General features: G+C 39.6%; 1 protein-coding gene across 5 annotated transcripts in view; it reads left to right on the forward strand.

Annotated features, from left to right (window-relative positions):
• Window positions 1-20,195, forward strand: part of UBR1 (ubiquitin protein ligase E3 component n-recognin 1) — a 155,681-nt gene that overhangs the window by 106,962 nt on the left and 28,524 nt on the right. For all 5 annotated transcript variants that reach the window (XR_002523040.2, XR_002523041.2, XM_017960573.3 and 2 more), the window contains 6 exons: window positions 5,359-5,449; window positions 6,527-6,675; window positions 10,211-10,266; window positions 11,158-11,254; window positions 17,177-17,244; window positions 18,248-18,398. Coding sequence is in view for 3 of the 5 variants with exons in the window: in XM_017960573.3 (XP_017816062.2) it covers window positions 5,359-5,449; window positions 6,527-6,675; window positions 10,211-10,266; window positions 11,158-11,254; window positions 17,177-17,244; window positions 18,248-18,398 (612 nt within the window). In the remaining 2 variants the exon portion in view is untranslated. The remainder of the gene's footprint in view (window positions 1-5,358; window positions 5,450-6,526; window positions 6,676-10,210; window positions 10,267-11,157; window positions 11,255-17,176; window positions 17,245-18,247; window positions 18,399-20,195) is intronic.

Consider the following 20,195-nt stretch of genomic DNA (forward strand, 5'->3'; position numbering starts at 1 on the left):
CAGTAGGACCTCTGTGACCGTTAAAGAAGTAGAAGAGTGATTAGGCCGGGCACAGTGGCTCACGCCTGTGATCCCAGTACTTTGGTAGGCCGAGGTGGGTGGATCATGAGGTCAGGAGATCGAGACCATCCTGGCTAACATGGTGAAACCCCGTCTCTGCTAAAAAATACAAAAAATTAGCCAGGTGTTGTGGCGGGCGCCTGTGGTCCCAGCTACTCAGGAGGCTGAGGCAGGAGAATGGCGTGAACCCGGGAGGCGGAGCTTGCAGTGAGCCGAGATCGCACCAGTGCACTCCAGCCTGGGTGACAAAGTGAGACTCAGAGCGAGACTCCGTCTCAAAAAAAAAAAAAAAAAAAGAAGTGTAAGAGTGATTAGTATCTTTTTAAGCATATTCACTAATTTACTTAGAAGCCTATATTTTTAAGGGAAGAAAATACTGAACATAATCTAAGGAAAAACTATTGAAATAAAGAACTTTAAAAAAGAAATCATGAAATGATTAAAATTTTTGAGCAAGTGACTAGCATTTATTCTGGTAGCTTTTTAGTGTGGGAGTGGTGCCGCAGATAGATTGGAAGAGTGAGGAGATAACTCAAGAAGATTAATCAGGAATCAGTTGCACTGGTCCTACCATGAGATGGTAAGAAGTGGTGGTATTAATAGTAAGCATTGACAAGTTTGCTCTGAATGCTTATTGAATGACTAATTGTTTGCGAGAAAGAAACAGCCAAGAGATTGTAAAGGAAGGATTGCAGAGAACGTGTAAACATTTTATCTATATTGCCTAGTGTACTGGGGAGGTTAGGAGAAAAGACAGATAATAAATTCAGTTTCTATTTATTTTCGTGCTGTGTTGTTTTGGTACATAAGTAGAATTAAACAAAAACATAGTGATAGTGGGAGATTTTACCAGATCTTTCTAAGACTATGGCTGGTCAAGTAATCCTAAAATAAATAAGGACTCAGAGAATTTTTAAAATTAAGCTTGATTTTGTAATATATTCTACAGGAGTTTGTTCCTATTGGAAAATATATTTTTATCAAATGCCCATGGAATTTTTTTTTTTTTTTTTTGAGACAGCGTCTTGCTGTGTTGCCCAGGCTGATCTTGAACTCCTGACCTCAAGTGATCTTCCCACCGTGGCTTCCCGAAGTGTTTGGATTATAGGTGTGAGCCACTGTGCCCGCCTGTCCGTGGATTATTAATAATAGATTGGTTAATAAATTAGGCCATGTAAGAATCTCAATAGTTTTCAAAAAGGGAAATTATGTAGGACACTTACACTATCTACAATACAATAAAATAATACTTAACAAAAAAGAGCTCAAAAACCTAACAAATTAGGAATTTTTAAATATTATTCTGTATAACTGTTGAATGCAAGGAAAAAGCTAAAGAGAGATGGAGAAATTAGTGACTATTTAGCAATTAACAACAATGAGAACACCACAGATCAAAATCCATGGAATATGGCCAAAACCATACTTAGAAGACAGCTCATAGCCCAAAAGAGACAATGCTCAGATTGAGTTTATTCTAACAGTGCCTTGATGGAAACTTCTTAAATGAATAGGTTAAAGATGAAAACTAATATGATCATTATAGCCTTTTATTTATTTATTTATTTATTTTTGAGATGGAGTCTCACTCTGCCCCCCAGACTGGAGTGCAGTGGTGAGATCTTGGCTCACTGCAACTACCGCCTCCCAGGTTTAAGCAATTCTCGTACCTCAGCATCCTGAGTAGCTGAAATGACAGTCGCCTGCCACCAACACCTGGCTGGTCATTATAACTTTTAAAAAGACATTTCAAACCAGGTGTGGTGGCTCACGCTTGTAATCACAGCACTTTGGGAGGCTGAGGCAGGCAGGTCTCTTGAGGCCAGGAGTTCGAGACCAGTCCGGCCAACATGGTGAAACCCCGTGTCTACTAAAAATACAAAAATTACCCAGGCGTGGTGGCGCGTGCCTGTAATCCCAGCTACTCAGATGGTTGAGGCAGGAGAATCTGAGGCATGAACCTGGGAGGTGGAGGTTGCAGTAAGCCGAGATTGCGCCAGTGTACTCTAGCCTGGGCGATACAGCGAGACTCTGTCTTTAAAAAAAAAAAAAAGACATTTCATAAAATCCAATATCTAATTCCTCATACTTTCACAGGATACGAAAAACCACAACAGCTCAAGTCTCTGAAAAGTAAAATAGCAGGCAGATGGGAACTAAAGTCAAAATTTAAGAATTATCAGTACATTTAGTGAGTTTCCTGAGGCTTTTTCCTCCTTTATTTCCCAACTTTCACCCAAGAACAGCTGAGTTCTAGAACTGTACAATAAGCATGAATAACAAAAATCCATGAGAAATGCCATCTCTTTCTGGTCAGAGGATCAGGAAAAGAAGCCCCTCATAGCCAGAATATAAAAGGAGTGTGTTTATTTTTAATTTTTCCTCTGGCCTTCTCCCAAGGCCAGCCTCAGGCATAGAGCTGCACAGCCATGGTGGCCACACAGATGCCCATAATCCCAGGAGAAAACCAGTCTCTCTGGTGAGGAACTGGGAAGAGGGGCTCCTGTGTTCCAAAGAGTACAAGGTTAATCATCATCATATTTTTCTGTCTTTGCCTTGTGGCTTCACGCCAAGGGCATCCACAGTCATAAATCTGACTGACAGCATAGTAGACTAAAACTGAGAGAAACATGTTATTTTGGCCAGAGAAACTGGGGGAAAGGGCCCTTAGGAGCTAGAAAGCGGGAGGGCTAGGGTGGGAAATCCCTAAGAGGAGAGAACTGTAGAAGGGGAATCTCATATTTTTGAGGTCAACATAAGTTCTGGGCTCACCTCCAAGCTGCACATGTACAGAATAGGTTCAAAGAGGCGTAACCAAAGTTTTGAGAAGTAAGCTTCATTTAAACCATCACTCAAGTCCTAGACTAACCCCACGAGGAGTACATGTGCTGGACAGATCAGAACACCACAGCAAAGGCTCTGAAAACTAACATTGGAATCACCATCCACAGAGAATGAGACAGGACTTGTTGGACCTGAGTTTATTACCGTCTAAAACACTTTAAAACTGTATATTTTTCCAGAGGTTTTTAACAGGACCAGAACCTCCCAATGTAATATTCTACATATACAAGATAATAATCCAGAATTACTTGACATACAAAGAACCAGAAAAATCTGACCGATTCTCAAGGGAAAAACAACCAAATGCCAATCCTGAGATGTTTTAAATGTTAAACTTATCGAAGAGTTTTAAAGCAACTAGTTAACCTTGAAACATAAGTTGAAGGTGAACACTCTTGAAAGAGTTGAAAGATAGAAGTTACCAGAAAAATAGGAACTAAAAATACCAACCCTATGGAGATAATAGAATTGAAAAAATACTGGATGAAACAAAAATTAACTGGATGTGCTCAATAGTAAACCGAAAGGCTAAGCACAGTGGCTCAGGCCTGTAATAACAACACTGTGGGAGGCTGAGGCAGGAGGATCGCTTGAGGCCAGGAATTCAAGATCAGCCTGAGCAACATAATAAGACCCCATCTCTAAAAAAATAAAATAACAACAACAACAAAAATAGCTGTGTTTGGCGGTATGTGCCTATAGTCCTAGGTACTTGGGAGGCTGAGGCAAGAGGATCGCTTGAACCCAGGAGTTTGAAGTTACAGTGAGCTATAATGATGCCACTGCAGTCCAGCCTAGGCAACACAGCAAGGCTGTGTTGTTTCAAAAATATATATACTAGACTGGAGATGAGGTAAAGTGTCCATGAATGTGAAATTAGATCAGTGGAAATTATTCAATCTGGAGAACAGACAGAAAAGAGATGGGGGATAAAAATACATAACCTTAGGGATCTATGGGACAATTTTTTTTTCAATCCAACATTTGTGTCATTGAAGTCCCAAAAGGAAGAGAAAAATAATGCAGAAAAAAAATTTGAAGAAATAATTGGCTGAAAATTTCCCAAATTTGGTGAAAGACAAATTTGCAGATTCAAGAAGTTCAGTAAATCTCAAGCAGATAAGAAAACCACAGTCAGACACATCATAAAGCAAACTGCTGAAAACAAAAAATAAAGAGCCAGGCACAGTGGTGCATGTCTGTAGGCCCAGCTACTTGGGAGGCTGAGGTGGGAGGATCCCTTGAGCCAAGGAAATTGAAGCCAACCAGGAAAACATAGTGAGACCTCATTTTTTTTTTTTTTTTTTTTTTTTTGAGACAGAGTGTCGCCCTGTCGCCCAGGCTGGAGTGCAGTGATGCGATCTCGGCTCACTGCAAACTCCACCTCCTGAGTTCAAGCGATTCTCCTGCCTCAGCCTCTCAAGTAACTGGGATTATAGGCGCCCGCCACCATGCCAGGCTAATTTTTTGTATTTTTAGTAGAGATGAGGTTTCACCATGTTGGCCAGGCTGGTTTTGAACTCCTGACCTCAACTGATCTGCCCGCCCTGGCTTCCTAAAGTGCTAGGATTACAGGTGTGAGCCATCATGCCTGGCGGAGACCTCATCTCTTAAAAAACAAAAAACTAAAAATCTTGAAAGCAACCGGAGAAAACCCGTTTCATGTCGGGAAATAGCATTTGAATTTGACAAGGCAATGGAGCTATGGAGAGGTTTAGTTTTCACACAAGGTTGCAGTAACAGTAAGTGGCAGAACTAGGATTCAAACCCAGGCAGCCTGGCTTCAGATCATTTACTCTTATTCACTAATATATGCTGCCTTATCAAGAGAACATTTATGCAGTCATTAAAAATGGCAAAATAGAGGGAGAGTTACTGATATAGAAAGATGTCCATGATCTATTAAGTGCAAAGGCAAGATGTAGACTAGTATTATATCATGTCATCCTCTTAAAAAATATAAATATGTAATATTTGTGTGGGGAACAGAAGAATATCACCCAAATGTTAACTGTGTTTATCTGGATGGAGAAACTTGTTAATTATTCATTGCTTATTAGCATATCCTGAGTTTCCTAAAATGATCATGTATAATATTAAAAAGCCAGAAAGCCTGGGGACAGTGGCTCACGCCTGTAATCCCAACACTTTGGCAGGCCAGGGTGGGAGGATCTCTTGAGGAGTTCAAGATCAGCCTGGCCAGCAAAGGAAGATCCCATCTTTACAAAAAAATGGTTTAAAAACTAGGCAGGCATGGCGGCACCTGCCTATAGTCCCAGCTATTTGGGAGGATCGCTTGAGCCCGGGAGGTTGGAGCTACAGATGATCATGCCACTGTACTCCAGCATGGGTGACAGAGTGAGACTGTCAAAACAAATAAATAAATGTTAGAAAACTGTATGTCAGACTAAACTCATTCATGATTTTTCTTTCTTTTTCCTTTTAATTTATAAGGAGAAAACCCAATTCCTGTTTTCTTTAATCAAGGAATGGGAGATTCTACTTTTGAGTTCACTTCCATCCTGAGTTTTGGTGTTCAGTCTTCGTAAGTATCTAAATAGTTAAGAGAACTTTGTAAATGATTGTGAAAATAAGAGTAGGAAACAGTGTAGGCTTCCATCTTTCCTTCCTTTTTTATTTGTAAAATAGTTTATCCCATTTTCTTGTTTCTTTCTCTGTTTGTTTTGTTTATTTGTATTAACAAAATGAAGTGGTTTGATATATTAAAGTAATGTATATTAAGGCGAACTACGCCTCTTGAGTAACATTTTTAACCAACAAAAATGCCAATTCTCTGTGGTCCTACAAGAGGACCAAAAATGCCAGTTCTGTCTGGTCCTACAAGAGGACCAGAATTATGAGACTTCATTTAAAATTACATCTAACTTGCTTTGCGACTTTCTGAAATGTCTCAGGTCACTCCATGCTACCACCAGTTCATTTTTTGTGTATGTAAAATTGAGGCCTTCTGTCCTACCTCACTCATTAGGTTATTGGAGAGATGTAATATACCCAAATCAGGTATTATTATTTCATTAATACTGAGTATCCAGGGTAGTTTTTCTAGTTGTGATCCCTGTTTATCTATCCCATTGCTACTGAAAATACTTGTTATAAGTGGAAGTTGAGAAAACTGGAAATTATCACTCTAGGTACATGGTATTATCACACATATACACAACACAAACACATACACATATCTGTCAACACAAAAGTACTTCTTTGGTTCTTTTTCCAAGCACCAAAACTCGTTAGGTCAGATTTGTTCCTCTGAATTTTATTCCTTCTGTGTTCAGTCTGTTTTTTAATTAGAACCTGAACCCCTTCTAGCTGTGAGCATTTGCTGCATCTTTTACAGGAAGTGAAGTTATGTTGGTCATTACCATTTTATAAGAGCTATTTCTCTACCTTTAAAAAATACAGTTCTCCTCTTCCAATTTTTTTCCAGCTGAATAAATCTTCGGAGGCTCTAATCTCTAATTTGGCAAAGAGCAGTTTACTTATGTTGAAAGCGGTTAAATTGTTTCTATTGCTCCAGGACTTAATTGGACTTCTTACTAAGTAGGTCCTACTAAGTAACTCCTTTTACTAAATCATACAAATTTTCTTGTTTTATTTATAGGATTAAATATTCAAATAGCATCAAGGAAATGGTTATTCTCTTTGCCACAACAATTTATAGAATTGGATTGAAAGTGCCTCCTGATGAAACGGATCCTCGAGTCCCTATGCTGACCTGGAGCACCTGTGCTTTCACTATCCAGGCAATTGGTAAAGCTCATAAGAAAACTGGTTTGGAGGTTTCAGTGGGACAGAATTAACATTGATCATTCATTCTTAAATTCCTTTTTTCACTGATGGGCCAGAATAATTTGACTTGTATGACGACTATTTGCATTTCAGTGTATTTGTGTGGCTCATGCCATTTGGTCTGATAATTTTTTTATATTGATCTCTTTTTAACTATGATCGCCATGTGAAACATAAGTTTAAAAAAATATTTTTAAAAAGCTGGGCATGGTGGATTATGCCTGGGAGGCTGACCTTTGGGAGGCAGAGGTGGGAGGATAACTTGAAGCCAGGAGTTTGAGACTAGCCTGGGCAACGTAGCAAGACTGTCTCTACAAAAAATTAGCCAGGCATGGTGGTATGCACCTGTAATCCTAGCTAATCAGGAAGCAGAAGAGGGAAGATCATTTGAGCCCAGGAGTTTGAGGCTTCAGTGAGTCATGGTTACACCACTGCACTCCAGCCTGGGCAACAGAGTGAGACCCGGTCTCTAAAAAGTGTGTGCATGTTCACACACACACACACACATATATTCCTTTAGTATCTATATTAAAGGAACAGCATGATGTTAAGTTAAAGAGGTTCAAGGAAAAAAGACAACTCAGAAATGCTCAGTAATTTTCCTTTCTTTTATCCTTTGAGAGAAGAACTTGAGGGGAAACCAAAGTTACCCAAAAATGAACAGAAAGGGGAAAGGAAGACTGAGGCAGTTTTAGAGATTAGCAGGCAGAAACCAGCTCTAAAGGGAAGCCTACTATCAAATTCTCTGCCATATTGAAAATCTCCCATAGAAAAATGTAGCAGTGAGGGATCACTTAGATTTCTTAAGTTAGTGCACTTGTTCATTGTAAGGACAAGGTCCAATATTACATGGAAAAAATTAAGAATGGTGATTCTTCCCTGTCTTTATCCAAGCCAACTTTGATTTCCCTTTCCAATATATATATTTTTGATAATTGTTTTTAATGGAGTCCATTATATTTTCTTCATTTAAATATATTTTTGTAACAAGACACTTATAATTTGAATTAAATAGCATGAAGCCAAATTTTTCCCAAAACCTTCCTACATACTATCATTAGTTTCTTAATAGAGTTTAAGAGTCACTTCCAGTGCTTTGGAAAAGGCAGGTTCCAGGCCACGGGCGCCTGCCCTGAGCAGACCCCCTACTGTTGTCCTCAGAGGGCTCCTATGGGTGAGTTCATTGTTTGGCCCAGTGAGCCCCCGCCTACATTGATCTTAGGCACATAGGGCCCATCCCGGCTCTGCCCCTGCTGGGATCCAGTCGCTGCCCCAGGGGGACTGATGGGCAGAGTCGCCCCGTGGCTAGGCCGTGACCATTCCTGTCAGGACCAGACTCTGCAGTTGGGCATCTTGGGTCGAGCCCAGCACCATGCAGGGCCGTGGGAGCTGAGGAAGTGCCGCTCAGGAGCTGGGGTCTCCACTCCACCGTGTGCCCTCCAAGGATACCCGGGGGGCAGTGGGCTGGTGGCTTCCTCCTGCTTCCTGTCAGAGTCAAAGCACAAATCCTCAGAGTGGGCTCAGGGGCCGAGGCAGCCCAGGGAAGCTCCAGGTGGGGACTGTGTCTTCCTGGGGTTGGTGCCCTCTGGCCGGGGCCCTTTGCTGGCCTGTGGTCCCTGGATGCTGCTGTGGCGTGGCCTCCCACCTGTCTGCCTGGTGGAGGGAGGTGTGGGGGTGGGGACGTGACTGAACAAAGCCACCGTGGGTGGATGTGCTTGGGGGGAGGGGGGAAAGTCACTTCCAAACCTGTTAGACTTAAATTATGGGTATAGGATAATACATCAGTTTATATTTGCTATGATTCAATCAAATGGGATATAGGAAAGGCGAGGTTTATATAAAATAGAATCTGAACAAATCGATAAGAAATGTAAAGCATTCTTCGGAGTCATGACATGTTAAGTCTATTCAGACTTTCAGTGAAGCTATTTCACACTTTCCTATTTTGGGGAAGATAAGCATTAGGAAGTCAAGAATTTCTATTTAGACCTTGAACATTAAAAAGGGGGCATAGTCTGTTATAAAGGAGATAAGAAATTCACTGCTGATGGAGCTGAATCTTTTCATATGTGGTTCTATAATCTAGTAATTGGATTCCATTTGATTAATATCATATTGTGTTCACTATTGTGCTTTTTCCATCAAGCAAGCATAATACTGTACTTTATTCTTAGTACATAAGCAACTAACTTATCTCAGTCCCTGTGGGGATGGAGAGACATGTACAGAATGCATTGGCATAGGATAATAGTTGAGGAATCAAAACAAAGCATCCTTTCAATTACTGTTTATGCAAAGATGAAAAAAAAATGCTTCCACACTCATATCTGCTGCTAAGGATCAGTGAAAATAAGAGTAATTTAGAAATAAATACCATGGACAACAAAACACAAATCCATGGTTTTGGTATTTTCATTTTCTCTTTTTCTTTCTCTTTTTTTTTTTTTGAGACAGGGTCTCACTTTGTTGTCCAGGCTGGAGTGCAGTGGCGCAGTTACAGCTCACTGCAGCCTTAGCCTCCCCGGGCTCAGGTGATCCTCCCACCTCAGCCTCCCAAGCAGTTGGGATCACAGGCATGCACCACCACAGCTAATTTTTGTAGTTTTTGTAGAGACAGGGTGTCTCCATGTTACCCAGGCTGGTCTTGAACTTCTGAGCTCAAGCAGTCTTCATGCCTCAGTCACCCAAAGTCTGGGGATTACAGGCATGAACCACCGCACCTGGTCTCATTTTCTTTTTTTTCCTATTGATCTTTTCTAATTCTTTTAAAATTGTACCCGAGGTCGGGCGCAGTGGCTCACACCTGTAATCCGAGCACTTTGGGAGGCTGAGGTGGGCGGATCACCTAAGGTCAGAAATTCGAGACCACCACTAACGTGCTGAAACCCTGTTTCTACTAAAAATACAAAAACTTAGCCAGCGTAGTGGTGCACACCTGTAATCCCAGCTACTCAGGAAGCTGAGACAGGAGAATCGCTTGAATCCAGAAGGCGGAGGTTGCAGTGAGCCGAGATCGCGCCGTTGCACTCCAGCTTGGGCAACAAGAGCGAAACTCTGTCTCAAAAAAAAAAAAAAAAAATTGTGCCCAAAAGAGCAAGAAGTTATTTATGTCTGCCTTACATATTATTTTTAAACAAAATAGGCTATAATTACATATATAAGTTACTTATTTTAGAATTTTTTGCATAAAAAAGATGCTGAAATGAGAAGAAACAATCCAGGCTGCTTTTTTCCCCCCAAGCATTCTTTTTAAGATTGCTGCAGGGACTTTATTTTTTATGCTAGTAATTTGTAAATGATATGCATTTGATTCTCTAATATTCTCTCACTCAAAAATTGGAAAATTTTAGCAAAGACTTAAAACACAAGACTTTGAAGGGGAAAAATGCAAATCATCTCATCAAAAATATAATTAAGGAACATTTGATAAAAAGTACAGTATATAATTATGGCACTATTCAGGATTTATTATTTCATGTTTTTTTAATTCTTTGAGAAAACCTGTTGGGAGATGAAGGAAAACCTTTGTTTGGAGCGCTTCAAAATAGGCAGGTATGTATATTCCAACAAGGTACATGTAACTCATGGCATGCTGTTTTTTTTCCCCCCACAGTTTATTATTTAAAAAAAAAAAATCTTTACTCCTTTTCTGTAAAAATTAGCAGAATTCTATAGGGGAGAAAAGGAGCTGCCTCAGTCTTATAGGAAACTGAATAGTGTATGCACTTTACAGAGCTTACTCAATCTCAGAGGTTAAGTGTAATTCATACGGAGATTTCATGTGATGATTACTTTTTCTCCCTTTGTTACACTTCAAAATCCTCATGTTTTCTATATTTTTCCTTCTCACTAATTTTGCACCATTATATAACATTGAGTATTAATGCTGACTTATCTCTGGATGAATCATCATACTGAATTCAAAAATAAAATTAAGCCATGACTCCTTGATGGGCAGATACTGACACTACTGTAGGACTCTACTCCTGCCCCAGGCCTAAACCTTTTAACATAGTGATCCCTGGAAAATGGTACTAAAGAAATATGCGGAGTAGCCCTGGGGAAACAAAAGGAGTAACTGAGGTTGCCATCCCTTGCTTCCCATGTCCCTCTTATTTTTCTGACACCTGGCACAGAAGACTAGAAGACTTTTGGTCCACAGTGTGCTCAGCTCTGGGGAAGATGAATACTTTTTACATGAGAATTAAAATAATTATAGCTTTAATACCACTTTTTTATCAGAAAATCTGTTAGAAATTTAGCAAGGCCATAAAACCTTGTACAGGTATTAAGAATATCGTAATTTATTTGCAATGATATAAGGTATATAATGAGTCTGCAGCTAATTCCGACAAACTAGAGTTGGTTTTTACCAAACTCTTAAGTGAATGAGTTAGGTCTCTCATCTTTCCTCATCTTTTTATCTTCCCTTTTACAATCTAGCATAATGGTCTGAAAGCATTAATGCAGTTTGCAGTTGCACAGAGGATTACCTGTCCTCAGGTCTTGATACAGAAACATCTGCTTCGTCTTCTATCAGGTAGAGTCTTCTCTGAACTATTATTATGTATTGTATTATTTTTATGTCTTTTTCTATTGCATTTCTGGCAGTGTATTTCATTAGGAAACAACACATGCTACAATAATTTTGAGCTCTCAGTAATGAAATTTTACCACCTACAGAAGTCATGCAAAAAAACAGATAAACACGTAGCTGCCTCTGTAAAACTTGTGATCTTATTATTATTATTATTTTTGAGAGGGAGTTTCGCTCTTGTTACTGAGGCTGGAGAGCAATGGCGCGATCTCAGCTCACTGCAACCTCCACCTCACGTGTTCAAGTGATTCACCTTTCCTTCCTCAGCTCTCTGAGTAGCTGGGATTACAGGCGTCCACAACCACGCCCAGCCAATTTTTGTATTTTTTTTTTTTTTTTTTTTTTTTTTTAGCAGAGATGGAGTTTCAGCATGTTGGCCAAACTGGTCTTGAATTCGTGTCCTCTGGTGATTCGCCTGCCTCCACCTCTCAAAGTGCTGGGATTACAGGTGTGAGCCACCACTCCCGGCCTTCATGACCTTATTTTTAAAATCTGTATTTTCCAAATATTTTCAACTTATGTTTCTTCTACCTACCTAGGTTATTGAACCAATGTCTACAACAACTAACATCCATGTATCCCCAATCCAATTAGAAAAGGGAGCAATGATGTGGATAGATCACTTTAAAATATGTTTAATTTTGTTTGTGGGTCAAATTCTTATGAAATAATGGAAATGCTACATTCAGTAATCTCAGAACTCAGTTCCATGCCCATTTCTTTGACAGGCTGGCTATAACAGCTACTCTTCTCAGATTCTGACAAGTTAGAAATTTACTAAGAGCTCATATGGTGATCTCAATTAGTATAAAAATAAAGTGAAGGATAAGTCATTACATAGCATTAGAATGATTTTGCTTTCCTTTTGGTTATCTGCGTTTCCATCTGGGCATTTGAAGTCTACTGTAAGCTCCTCTGTACCCAAAGAGACCAGCCTTAAAGAGAGTTGTTTGTAAATCTATTTGTTCATAAGTCCCAATTGTCATGAGTAGGGTAGTTTCAGCATGCACTTCCCAGATATATTTCTGACAAATAAGAGTTATTCAGATTTTTAAGCTTTAAAGCCAGGCATAATTTTCTTGTAGCTAAACTAGCAGACATTTTTTTTCCCCAGCAAAATAGACCTACTTCTTTACCTTGAAAATCTATTGAAGCCAATAGTGTTTTTCCTTGTCAATCCCCACAAGCTTCTTAGGGAGCTCTTCCGAGCAGCTTTCTGCTCATCCTGTTGATGTGGAGATTCCACAACTCCTCCCAAGGCTGCCACTCAAGTTTTGTTAGAACTTCTGCCATGCTTAGCTTTTATATTTTCAAATTGACTTCCAGGTGTCTCCTGAATTGGCTTCATGCTAATAGAAATCTAATGTTGATACCGTTCCCCTAGTCACACACATAAAAGTTTTCCCTTCTTTCACTTACTTTTTTCTCTTCTTGGTCAGTTGCACAGGCCCAGAACCTTCCATATGTCACATGTGCCTGTCTTTGTTTTTAGGACCTCTTTCTGTTGAACAGTTTATCCTATTTGCATATCACTATTTTGTTTTTGTATTTTACTTTTTTGGTATCTCTTTCGTTTCAGTCATTATTTAGATACTAATTCTTCCAAATAGTTTCACTGTTTTTGCACTTATTACACATTATGGGATTTACAATGTTTAAAACAACTTATTGCCCAGCATGGTAGCACATACCTATAATCCCAGCTACTCAGGAGCCTGAGGGGGCGGATCCCTTAAGCCCAGGAGTTTGACACCAGTGTAGGCAGTATAGTGAGACCTTGTCTCAAAAAAAGCACCAAACGAGACTAACATTATCACAGATGGGAGAGACTAAAATGATGTTGTATAATCTCTAATTAGCAATACTGGAGGAATTTCTGTAGTATAGCTTTATGCCTATATATTAAAGTTTTTCATATGAACATTTATTTGAGGAGCATTTTTATTTGTAAGATGTTAGGGCTATCAGATATGTTCCTTGCCATTTTAATGCTTATGATTGAATTAAAGAAGCAGAACCTCTCTAAAAACAAACATAAAATAGCCAAATGCCAGATATGTGCTTCACTAATACACACTTCAAAAATTGAGACAAGTGGCTGGGTGCGGCAGATCACGAGGTCAGGAGATCGAGACCATCCTGGCTAACACGGTGAAACCCCGTCTCTACTAAAAATACAAAAAATTAGCCAGGCGAGGTGGCGGGCGCCTGTAGTCCCAGCTACTTGGGAGGCTGAGGCAGGAGAATGGTGTGAACCCAGGAGGTAGAGCTTACAATGAGCCGAGATCACGCCACTGCACTCCAGCCTGGGTGACAGAACGAGACTCCATCTCAAAAAAGGAAAAAAAAAAAAAAAAATTGAGACAAGGAAGAAATCACTTTGGGACTCTGCTGTCATCTCCTCTAACAGGGTAGGATTTGAATTGAGCCTTGAAGGGAGTACACACAATAGATAAATTGAGAGGAACAGAAGCTGCATTCCAAAAGACAGAGGGTGCATTTGAACAAACACTGAGGAGGTAGGAAAGTATGTGATATGTTCAGGTAGACAGGTTTGATAGGAGTAATGGCATCTACAGATAGAGAAGCATGAAGTTTTTTTTTAAATAAAATTACAGTGACTTAAATGCTCCAGCCGTAAGTTTGAACTTTATTCTTTAGGTAATTAGAATTTTTTGAAATGTTTTGGACAATAGTATTCTGAGCTTAATTTGATATTGAATAGGTTGGATTGAAGGAGGGAAAAATTAGAGGTAACATATGCATCTGAATGTGGTAGCAGGAATTAGGGAAGACATTGGTGTGGGCTGGGTCAGGGGCAAGATTTTGAACTAAAATGAATAGCAAAAAAATTGAGAGAAATAAGGGAGTTCAGAATAGGAGCTGTTTTCTACGTAAAGTGATGAGTATTGTTTAGTATGTTGATTGCTGCAATAGCAGTAGGATAGGTCGGGTGCAATGGCTTACACCTGTAATCCCAGAACTTTAGGAAGCCAAGGTGAGCAGATCAGTTGAGCTCAGGAGTTCGAGACCAGCCTGGGCAACATGGTGAAACTCCGTCTCCACAAAAAACTTAGTAGGGTGTGGTGGTGCACACCTGCAGTCCTGGCTACTCAGGAGGCTGAGTCAGGAGTGTCACTTGCACCCAGGTCAAGGTTGCAGTAAGCCGTGATCGTACTGTGCACTCCAGCCTGGGCAACAGAGAGAGACTTTATCTCTAAATGGATGGATTGATGGATAGATATATAGGACATACAATGCTCACTGCCATGTGCTATGCCTTGTACTAGAATTTTTAAATAAAATCTCATTTCTAGTCACCATCCTTCAAGGAAATTATTCTCCCGATTTACGATGAGAAAACTGAGGCACAGGGAAGTTACATGACTTGCCCATGGTAATAAAACTAATAAGAAGTAGAACTAATATTTAAACCCAGACCTGACCATAAAGCCCATTATTTTCCCACTATATCATGTAAACTTTGCCGAGGTGTTTAATTGTGCATAAAGGCTTGGCTTAACCCATAGATAAAATGAAAATATGCTTACCAAAATTGACTTTTGATTTCAAAAGAATTTTAAATATTTTTAGCAATCAGGAAAAGAAAAATCATTTTAAAACTGCCTGTAAGAAAAATTTGATGACACAAAGAGTATTCTTTTGGCTGAAAAGATGATGGAAATTAGGACAAGGGATCAGGAATGATTTAAATATTTTGAGTAAGCTGTAACATTGAGGAAAAAAATAAGACAGGTAGTATCATAGACATGCTAACTGAAATATCAGAAATATTACTAAAAGATAATTTGAGGAGATGGGACCTAGAAACAGCAAATAACTTGTGGAAGTCACATAGATAGTTAATGTCAGAGCCCTGTGATCACTTTAGTTTGTTTTATGTAGCCAGTAGTAATAACTTTTATTGAGGGGTTACATATGCCAAGCTTGGACAAGTGCTTTAAATTCATATGTTGGCCTGGAGCGTGGCTCACACCTGTAATCCCAGCACTTTGAGAAGCCGAGGCAGGTGGACCTCTTAAGGCCAGGAGTTCAAGACCAGCCTGGCCAACGTGGCAAAATAAAAAATAAAAATAAAAAGTAAAAAAATTAGCTGGGCATTGTGGCAGGTGCTTGTAATTTCAGCTACTTGGGAGGCTGAGGCAGGAGGATTGCTTGAACCTAAGAGGCGGAGGTTGTAGTGAGCCGAGATCATGCCACTATACTCCAGCCTAGGGAACAGAGTGAGATTCCATCTCAAAATAAAATACACAAATAATAAATTAATATGTTAATGAACCTCCCAACAAACTTGTATATACTGCGTGTAAACTTAAGAGAACTTAAGTCACCTGTCACTTGCCTATGACCAATAGTCACAACGAGTACTGGAAGCCATTTTAGTCTGACTTCAAAGCCCCTGATCTTAACCTTTATGCTTTTTGTTTAGAATCTCGGGATTTGAGGTTAAGAAATTGATCTAGTCACATGGCCAGGCACGGTGGCTCATGCTTGTAATGCCAGTACTTTGGGGGACCGAGGCAGGTAGATCACCTGAGGTCAGAAGTTCGAGCCTGGTCAACATTGTGAAACCCTGTCTCTACTAAAAAAAAAAAAAAAAAAAAAAATAGAAACAATTGGTTGGGCACGGTGGCTCATGCCTATAATCCCAGCATTTTGGGAGGCCAAGGCGGGCGGATCATGAGGTCAAGAGATCGAGACCATCCTGGCCAACATGGTGAAACCCTGTCTCTACTAAAAATACAAAAATTAGCTGGGCATGGTGGCACGCGCCTGTGGTCCCAGCTACCCGGGAGGCTGGGGCAGGAGGATTGCTTGAACCCGGGAGGCGGAGATTCCAGTAAGCCAAGATTGTACCACTGCACTCCAGCCTGGTGATAAAGCGAGACTCCATCTCAAAAAAAAAAAAAGGCATGGTGGCACATGCCTGCAATCCCAGCTACTCGGGAGGCTGAGACACAAGAATCGCTTGAACCTGGGAGGCGGAGGTTACAGTGAGCCGACATCATGCCACTGCACTCCTGCCTGGGTGAGAGAGCAAGACTCCATCTCAAAAAAAAGAAAAAAAAAAGAAAAAAATTTAGTCTGAGGAGTCTTCTCTTCCTCATTTTTAAAAATAACAGCTTTATTTATGTAATGTTGAATCTTCTGAGCCAGAGTTCAGAACCAATACCTAGACCTACAGTAATTCATTCCCTCATGTTTATATAAACAAAACCATTCCTCTTGTCCTGACTTCTCAATTTCACTCCTTTGCCACTCTTGCTCTCACTTTTGGAATTACAGCTTTTCCTTAGGCATGGACCAGATTGGAAAGATAGTAGCTTTTGAGTCATTTGCATTTCCTCCAGATGACCAATCTACATAAACCATTATCTAATTTTGTTCAGGAGGATCTTCTCCATCCTCATTTCACCTACTCTGTTTTGCATGTTCTTTCCACTCCACAACCCCAATTTTGTTCACATATTATGTATCACAGAACACTTAGAAATGGAAGTCAGAGAAAACAAGTGATAGAGGTGACATTGTATAAAAGTAACTCTTCTCATTCATTCAACAAATATTTCTTTAACAATCTCTATATTTCAGTTATCCTATTTCATGTGCCTTTTCCACCTAGATTTTACCTTTCAACGCTTAAACTGTATCCAAGTCTTTCTAGCAGCCTTTTCTCAGTTCAGTTTGTCTCATTATAGTTTCCATATCTCAAAGGTGTGACTTATTAGTTTCTGTGTTTTATAACCCTGTTACATGTTTGGTTTAGGTGTTTTTAGCTTGCATTTTATTTAACTACATTGCTATCTTACTGACGGAATTACATTAACTTTTTGTTTGTTTTAGTCGTTCTTCCTAACCTAAAATCAGAAGATACACCATGCCTTCTGTCTATAGATCTGTTTCATGTTTTGGTAAGTGTTCAGTAATTTTGTTTAAGTCACTCATGTTGATAATTTCTTGTACTTTCCTCATTCAAATTAATGCTCTTTGTTCAAGATTATAAATTATTGGTGTTTAATCTATAAAGTTTGGTCTCTCCTGTCCATTCTGTTTACATAGGTACAGATTTGATGGAGACCATCAAATTCATTTAAAAAAAAAAAAAAGCACTTGAATTTGTAATAGGTCTTTTCCTGGTTGATTACATTAGTGGGTGTCTGTACAGACAAGCCTTTTCTAATTCATATTATGCTCCCCTTCTGGCCTTTTTCTTAAGTTGTATACATGATATACAGTCAATAACTGTGTGAGCTCTCTTAAAATCATTATTTGATGATAAGGACCAGATCATGGGTGTATCTAGGCTTCCTCAAAACACCTATGGATGGATGGCAACTTCCCTTAGTTTTTTGCAGAGATTTTCCATTCCTGTGATGATCTCATTCCTTCAAACCAAGTTCTGTAGAGAAAACAGTATTGAGATTGAGAGCATGGGGTTTATGGATGCAGGGTTAGCCAGCATCCTCATCCCTCATTATCTAGGCCTCTACCCAGTGGTCATCAACCCTGACTGTCTTTTAGAATCTCCTGAGGGACTTCGAAAAGAATGCTATTAACTGGACCCTACCCCAAGAGATTTTCATTTGGTTAGACTAGGGTGGGGCCTCTGTGTCAGTATTGTTTTAAGAACTCCTGTAATGTTGAATCTTCTGAGTCAGAGTTCAGAACCACTACCTAGAACTACAATAAATAGACACAGCAAAGGGATAACCTATTTGGTGGTGACCATCGTCCTCCATTTATGGTATGTTACATTCTAAGATATTCTATTGAATAAGTAAGAAAAATATGGTGTTTATTAAAAAACACACACACAAACAGTGTAGCATCTGATGCCCTTCACATTTTGTTATGACATTAATTTATGTTAGTCTTTTATCATTACCCATGTTGATGTCCATTTTTCTCTCACAGGTGGGTGCTGTGTTAGCATTCCCATCCTTGTATTGGGATGAAACTGTCGATCTGCAGCCTTCTTCAGTTAGTTCTTCCTATAACCACCTTTATCTCTTCCATTTGATCACCATGGCACACATGCTTCAGATACTACTTACAATAGACACAGGTAAGGTTTTCATCTGGGTGTTGACTGTGAATAACATTTTGCCATGCTTTACTGGCAGAATTAATTATGTTTGTGATTATATAATGTATTTCTGGGTTCTGTGTTACGTTTTTCATTGAATGATTATTCATCTGTTTTTTAATGGATACTATTTAAGCAAGGAAAGGTAGAATAAGCTGTGAAAAAGATAATTAGGTGAAACTACCTAATTAGCAACTGCTCTGCAGATATGCAGGGAGACCACTTGAACCTGCTTTTCCGTCTTTTTCAAATTCCTCGTCCTCGAGGTCTGTCCCTACATGAGTTTTTCAACCTTTTGATAAGGAGGTCCCTAAAACCATTCTTAATTCCTTCAGCTAAAATGATAGTACTTTCTTCCCCTTGTAGCATTTATCATTAGTATCTTGTTTTATAGTTACTTGTGGCTATATCTTATTGTTGTTCTGCTCCTTTCCCTGTTTCTTCTCTCTCTCTCTGCTCCTTTGTCCTCAGTGTAAGTTTCTTGATAATAGGAAACAATGAAATTTCAACATCTTCCCTTTAAAGCTGCAAGTATCTAGTAACCTTTGTTAAACCCAGTAAACACTCATGAAATGTCTTTTGAATTAATGTTCATTTGAAGATACATGAGTAATACAACATTATGGAATGATGATACAGTTGTTCTTTTAGAGTCTGGGTTTTAATAGGAAGCAAAGTCTGGGGGCTGGATGCAGTGGTTCATGCCTGTAATCCCAGTACTTTGGGAGGCCAAGGCAGGAGGATCCCTTAAGCTCAGGAGTTCAAGACCAGCTTGCGCAAGATGGTGAGACCCCATCTCTACAGATTTTTTGTTGTTGTTGTTGTTAGCTGGGCATGCTGGTGGGCGCCTGTAGTCCCTGCTACTTGAGAGTCTGAGGTGGGAGGATCACTTGAGCCCAGGAGTTTGAGGCTGCAGAAAGCTGTGATTGCACCATGGCACTCCAGCCTGGGCAACAGAACAAGACCTCATCTCTTTAAAAAAGAAGGAAAAAAAACCCAAAGCAAAATCTGATCCTGGATACCAGTGACCAGTAAGGGCTACTGAAGATTCAGATAATCTAGAGGACGAACATAATTAAAGTGATGTCAGAATAAAATATGGCAAAAGTACATGTGCATTTACCCTGTGGTACACCAACTTCATTTCTAGGAATTTATCCCAAAGCTTTACCGGCAAAAATAGGAAATGATGCAAGCACAACATTATTTATTGTGTTATTTTTGGGATATCAAAAAAACAAATAATTGAGCTGTCCATCAATGGGGGATTCGTTGAATTACCTATGATGTACCATATAATGTAATTCTATGCAGTTTTAAAAAGTAGTGAACAAGATCTGATATGAATTGCTCTTTATGATACAATAAGTTAAAAAAGTGAGGTACAGAATAGTGGTTATAGCATAGCATTTTTCTGTAGGGTATTTTATGAATATATGTGTTTATATACATTTTTGCTTATGTGTTTTATAAAAGAGACAATAGAGGCCGGATGGTGACTTACGCCTATAATCCCAGCTCTTTGGCTGAGGCAGGCGGATCACCTGAGGTCAGGAGTTCGAGACCAGCCTGACCAACATTGTGAAATCCTGTCTCTACTAAAAATACAAAAATCAACTGGCGTGGTGGCAGGCATCTGTAATCCCAGCTAATCGGGAGGCTGAGGCAGGAGAATCACTTTAACCCAGGAGGCGGAGGTTGCAGTGAGCCGAGATCATGCCACTGTACTCCAGCCTCCCGATGAAAATCCATGCAGGTTATTATTGTGGATATCAA

The sequence above is a fragment of the Papio anubis genome, chromosome 7, assembly GCF_008728515.1.
Source record: "Papio anubis isolate 15944 chromosome 7, Panubis1.0, whole genome shotgun sequence".
Lineage (NCBI taxonomy): Eukaryota > Metazoa > Chordata > Mammalia > Primates > Cercopithecidae > Papio > Papio anubis.